This window comes from Cotesia glomerata, linkage group LG9 (assembly GCF_020080835.1).
Source record: "Cotesia glomerata isolate CgM1 linkage group LG9, MPM_Cglom_v2.3, whole genome shotgun sequence".
In the NCBI taxonomy this organism is placed as follows: domain Eukaryota; kingdom Metazoa; phylum Arthropoda; class Insecta; order Hymenoptera; family Braconidae; genus Cotesia; species Cotesia glomerata.
In genome coordinates, this window is record NC_058166.1 from 10,662,782 (window position 1) to 10,668,913 (window position 6,132).

General features: G+C 28.3%; 1 protein-coding gene, 1 long non-coding RNA gene and 1 pseudogene across 2 annotated transcripts; 1 reads left to right on the forward strand and 2 right to left on the reverse strand.

Annotated features, from left to right (window-relative positions):
* The first annotated feature begins 956 nt into the window (after positions 1-956).
* LOC123271909 lies at positions 957-2,664 on the forward strand (annotated as a pseudogene).
* Positions 2,665-3,501: 837 nt separating this feature from the next.
* LOC123271947 lies at positions 3,502-4,279 on the reverse strand. The gene is made up of 2 exons (XR_006510979.1): positions 4,058-4,279; positions 3,502-3,908 (listed from the first exon to the last, which is right to left on the reverse strand). It is a non-coding gene; the product is annotated as an uncharacterized LOC123271947 (long non-coding RNA).
* Positions 4,280-4,534: 255 nt separating this feature from the next.
* On the reverse strand, positions 4,535-6,070 carry LOC123272228. Its single transcript, XM_044738928.1, has 3 exons — positions 5,606-6,070; positions 5,424-5,503; positions 4,535-4,786 (listed from the first exon to the last, which is right to left on the reverse strand). Exons 1-3 carry the CDS (start codon positions 5,871-5,873, stop codon positions 4,535-4,537), a joined length of 600 nt encoding a protein of 199 aa, XP_044594863.1. The 5' UTR covers positions 5,874-6,070.
* Positions 6,071-6,132: the final 62 nt, after the last annotated feature.

Here is a 6,132-nt window from a genome sequence, read left to right on the forward strand (position 1 = left end):
AACAACTTTAAATGAAGTAAATAAAGGACAATTAACGAATTCTATCATGCGTTAAGGATGACTTATTTTAAGGATGCAAGATTATGTCCAAAAAATAAAAAAAAGTTGAAATTAATTTATTATTTAATATTTTCACGTCGTGCATTTGATTTCTAAATACTCAAAATTACAATATTATGTATCTGCATAACTTTAACTTATATAGAAGTTGCAAAAAACAAAAAAAAAATTTTTTCTGAAATTCAAAAATTTTTTTTTGAAATTCAAAAATTCATATTTTTGAAAAAAAAAACCCCTATTCAAAAATTTCAGGATCTTTTAAGATCATAACAAGGTATCATACAAAAAAAATTGAGCCAAAATTTTAATGGTGGTCTTCATTTTTGACGATTTTCAAAAATTCAAAATTTGACAAATTTGGCATTTTTCAAAATTTTTTTCCAAAATATTTTTTTTTTCAATAGCCCCAAGTGTCCCCTTTTAAACAAACGAAAGACCATTCCTGTATCTATAATAGCATTCGAGATATTGCAAAAACAAAATTGAAAAACTGGAATAATCGCGAAATTTTGAATTTGCATATCTTTCGAAAAAAATTTTTTTATTTTTTTTCCTTTGGCAGAACTTCGTTTTATGATAAAAGAAAACTTCTGACCAAAATTCATCCAAATCGAAAGGGGTCGATTCCAACTATTGGTCGATTTGACATGGAATGGCCCATACACTTTTTGTGCTTAAAAAACTGCGTCGAATGCATTTTCGAAAATGAAAATCGAACGACGCATTCAAAAGTTATAGTTGTTTAAAAACTCACACAATTTTGTTTTTCGGTATTGTTTTAAGATATCTTCGAGATTTTTCAACCAATCAATGTGAACCTATGCATTTTCTCTTTGTGCTTAAGGGGGGAAATACGTGTAGAGGCTTGAAAAAATTCAAAATTTTTTTTTTTCATAAATCGCTTGTAAAACTATTGAAAAATATACAGTTAAAATTTCAGGTCAAAATTATTATTCGTTCAAAAGTTACAAGCGATTTAGTAAGTGCGCTCGGTACAGCGCCCGAGAACATAATTACCTGAACGGAGCGGTCGGTTAGGGTCGAGTAGGTAGTCATTCATATACTTCCAAGTTGACAGAAGTTTTAATAAAAAAATTAAGCACTTACTATGGACTAGCAATTAGGAGAAATGTAAATAGCGTTGAAGACATGAAAAATGAGATATTGGCAACTTATTTCCATATGATATCAACAGATGATAATCCACAACATGACAAATGTCCAAAGGGTGTAGATAGCTGGTGTAAGTGGAACGAAGCTAAAGCTCTGGGGACAGAACCTCCAAAACATCCGACACCTTTGCATCCTGACGTTCAAAAGCGATTTTTCCAATTTATCAGGATTTATCCCGGGTAGATTTATTGGAGAGATGTTTAGGAGGCCATACTCAAAATGCTAATGAAAGTTTTAATTCAACTATTTGGCGTATGGCCCCTAAACATTTGCATAGTGGTTTAAAAACTATTGAAATTGCTGCATACTTGGCTGCTTGCTTATTCAATGAAGGCAGTTCAAGTATTTTATTAGTCATGAACGAGTTAGGTCTCATCGTTGGGAACAATAGCTTCAATCACGCACAACAATCCGACAGTCAGCGCGTAACCCGTCAGAATCGACGCAGCTCCTTGGACAGTAAAGAAGCCCGAAAAGCACGAAAAGAAAAGCTACAAGCTCAAAATGAAGCATATGAAGCTGAAGAAGGCTTACAATATGGTGCTGGAATAGCTGATTAATTGGTAAGTTGTTTCAATTCGTTTAATACAACTTTATATTAACCTTTTGGCACCGTGGCTTTATTTACCAGTAACAATTTATCGAAACAAAAATTTTTCATAAAAATTTATCATACAAAAATTTCTCACATGCAAAAATTCTCACTCAAAAATTTCTTGATTAAAAAATTCTCACAGAGCAAAAAATTATCATTTAAAAGTTTCTCAAATATTTTATTTTCACTTTATCATTAAAAATTCATAATTAAATAAATATTAATTTTAATAATAATTAATAATACCAAATAAATTTTGACAATGAGAAATATTGCCTTTGTGAAAATATCGAACAAGAAATTATTGCTGATAATTTATGTCGCAGAAATTATTGCATGAGAAAAAGAGACGGTCACCTTAACTTTTTTCATCACTTATTTTTAAACGCGTTTTTCTCGAAACTAGTTTTTTCGAACTAGTGTACACTCTAGCTTAAAAAGTTTTTAACCAATCATCTTCAAATTTAGTATATTATTTCTTTACATAATTGTGCTGAATATGAACCTCAATCAGAAGCAATTTTTTCATTTTAACTAATTTTTTTATACTAAACAATAAACAAAAAAAAGGTAAAAAAACATGACTTACTTTCACAGCCGTCAAAAAAATGAAAATTTTTTTTTTTTTCTTTAAAATGAGGTTCATATAGAAGATACATGTCTAAAAAAAGTTATAATTTTGATGCATTGATTTCAGATAAAAATTATGGCCTCCATGATGTACACCAGTTGCGAAGTCGGACGACAACCTACGAGATGTATCAGCTGATATCTTTACTACTTTTTAAGTTTTATTCTTGTAAATGTAAATTTTTACTCTTCAATATATGTATAAAATAACCCAAAAGTTTGAATAAATAATATTAATTTTTTATACCTTTAAATAATTGATTAAAATCTGCTCGAAAATGGCCATCTACACGTATTTCCCCCCTTAAAAAACTGCATCGAATGCATTTTCGAAAATGAAAATCGAACGACGCATTTAAAAGTTATAGTTGTTTGATAAATATATTTTGAGCTCGAAGAGCTCAAAATGTGAAAAACAATGCTTTGACCTTGAAAAGCTGAAATATTAACCAAAAAACACATTTTAAGGCACTTTAAATTCAAACTTGGTGGAAAGTTCTAGGGTTGACCTGCGCGGGAAACCGATTTCCAGATTTTTTTTTTATTATTCGACATGCGTTAATCGTAATTGCCTGCCATTTCCAGGTTTTCCATTAGTGATGCGCTCACCACAATTATCATCTCACAAATTAATAACATTAAAAGAGATTTGAAATCATGTTACAAAAAAATATCTCACGCGGAAGTAATTTATATTTGCTTATAAATTAAATATAATACTATATCATATGCATGTGGGTCATGTCATTTTTAATTAATACGATAACTGACGTCAAAAAATATCAACATCATAAAACACGTGTGAAAAAAAAAATATATGTATATATATATATATATATTAAATAATATAAAAAAAAAATTAAAAATACTACAAATATATCTGACGACTCTACAATATACTGTGACCTCAACAAATCATAGTTAAAAAAAAAAATATTTAATAAAAAAGCGTGAATCATATCAACTGCGATTAAACAAAAAATCCCATATGCATATAAGAAATATTATTTTTAACAAGTAAACAATAAAATATCACAATCATAAATAATTCATAAATATATATATTAATACAATACCTAACGAAATTATCTGACGATATAAATCTTTATTACAGGCAATCAATTCTATTCTTCAGCTTCAGTCTTTATTCTTCATTTTACCGGTCAGACGGTTATTAATCGAAGATTAATTTAACGTTTATTGTTCTTAATATTAGTATATTCATGTCGTTCTTGATATGAGTGTTTTAAAAGTACAAATATGAAAATATGAATGGGTTTATTGAGAAGATGGTAGCTAGTCATCACGGATGCCAATGTATTACTTTTAGCAGGATATTTTTATGTTTCTTCAATACTCTGTCCTTTTCCGTATTGATGTGCTCAATAAATATTAAATGACCAAGCAATTTTTCTCGTCCTTCTGGTACTTCCGCGATATTTGTCAGTGCCTTTAATAATAATCAACAATAAATTTTTATCATCTTTTTACTACATCTCGTACATTTTATTTCATGAGTTTTATTATCTATTCTTTAAGATACTAACTCAAAACTAAAGTAATTAATAAATTTTTAGAATAAATAATAATAATAATAACCTTTATAGACATAAGCCGGCATTCTCTACTTTGTCCATTATTAGCCAGCTGTAAAAGTCTATCAATAAATATCAACCCATTCAATTTTCCATAATTAGTGACAGTCGCAAACGCAACAAGACTTGCTGCTTTTTCATGAATTTCTTTCTGCAAAAAAAAAATATTTTTATCTATAATTAGAGTAATGATATCAAAGATATTTTTAACACGTACGTCGCGTATTTTTATTCCGATTATCAAGCTTTAAAAAATAAAAACATCATTAAATAATGTTTATCGATATTCTATTAAGTATTTCACACTTCAAATTTTTTTTTTATTAGTTATCAATTATATTTCATTTTTATTCCAAAAATAAAATCAATTTTAGTCTTTGTTTTTGAACAATAAATTGTCATAAAATGAAATTTACAAAAATATCTTTGATAAATAATATATCATAAAAATAAAAAAAAATAAATTATAAATGCTTGAAAGTTACATAACTGCGTCATCATTCAAGACCGGCGTGAGAATGGACAAAAAATTCTTAACTTCAAAAGCTTTCCAAGTGCCCAAACTATCTTGACAAAGTAGCACTAAAGAAGATAAAATTTTAGCCAAAACTTCCTTATCCTTTTTATGATAATTCATAAGAGTGAGCAGGGTTTCGATCATATCAATTTCTATGGCGTGACACACGTTGACATGAGCCAGAAGCAATACTTCAAGGCTATTGAGATAGAGTATCTGACACAAGTGGTAAGCATCTGTTAGTTACTGTACCCATATAAGTATGATTGGAAACTTTACTGAAGTAAATAAATAAATAAATGAAACTGAAATCAACAATTTTTTGTTAGTTTTTTATAATAATTAAATTATTATAAAAAAAATTTCACATGTAAAAATTAAAAAAAAATTAGTAGTTCGAATTTTCAAAAATATTTTCTTTATCATAATTGATTTATTTTAAAAATTATGAGATGTCTAATGATTTCAGTATCATATCGCTCTACTAATGTCAAAAGAGCGTATCTCAAAATAAAATTTATTTTTCATCAGATCTTCGACATTTTGAAGTTCTTAGGAGCTATTTTGACTATTTACTCAAATATGCCTTTTCGACTTTAGAAATTTTTTTTCTTAAAGCCGAAAGGGTGCATGTCGAAAAAAAAAATTTTTTGCGTTTTTCAACCAGATTTTTACTTTTATATATTCTCAAGTTGATTAGAGAAAAAAAATTTTCTATATGGCCTTTTAGTTCTGCAAAGCCAAAAGGGTATACATTTCGAAATACGTCCTTTTGGCATTAGCAACTCGATATAATAATAATTTAATAATAATAATAATAATCATAATCATTGATTTTTTTCTTCATACTTACCAACAATTCTTTCTGTTCTCTAGGAATAGCCTGAGCAATTATGTCTATAAACTTGTGCTCCTCCACCAAAACTTTGGCACCTGAAAAAATTCGTCAATAATTAATAAAGCTTAAATTTTGTTTTATTGTCGCTATTAATTAAGTTTATAGCTGTAATTCATATTGTATTATAACGTTATTACTGAAGTAGTCATGGGCTAATATCTCTAGGACACGGGCCATTTGTACTCGAACGTCAATAACTACATCCTGGAGCCCATTTATCAAATTGTTGAGAATCGCTGGATTACGAATGATAGCTTGCCGCCCATTAGGTCTCCGAGCTATTTCTGAAATTGCTATAGCCGTTTTTTCTCTAATAAAAGGATCATTCGATATTAAAAATGTCCCTAATTCATCAACCAGTTTCAATCGTACCGCGACGAGAATTTTTTTTGGGTCCAGTAACATATCTGTTATTTTTGAGAGTTTTTGTCTTTCTTGAACTGGTTCCGGTTCTTTTGGTTTTGCTTCTGGATCTTCTGTTTGTGAATCTTTTCTCTGTTTTAATTATTTCGGTTTATATTAATTATTATACTTTTATATTACACTTGTAATTAAACTTTGAACTCTATTATGTTTTTCTCTTTGATATTTAATTTAATTTTAAGACAAGAGAATCTAATTAAAATTTTTGATAAAGACATTCGCCGTGGTATCTAAGAATAAT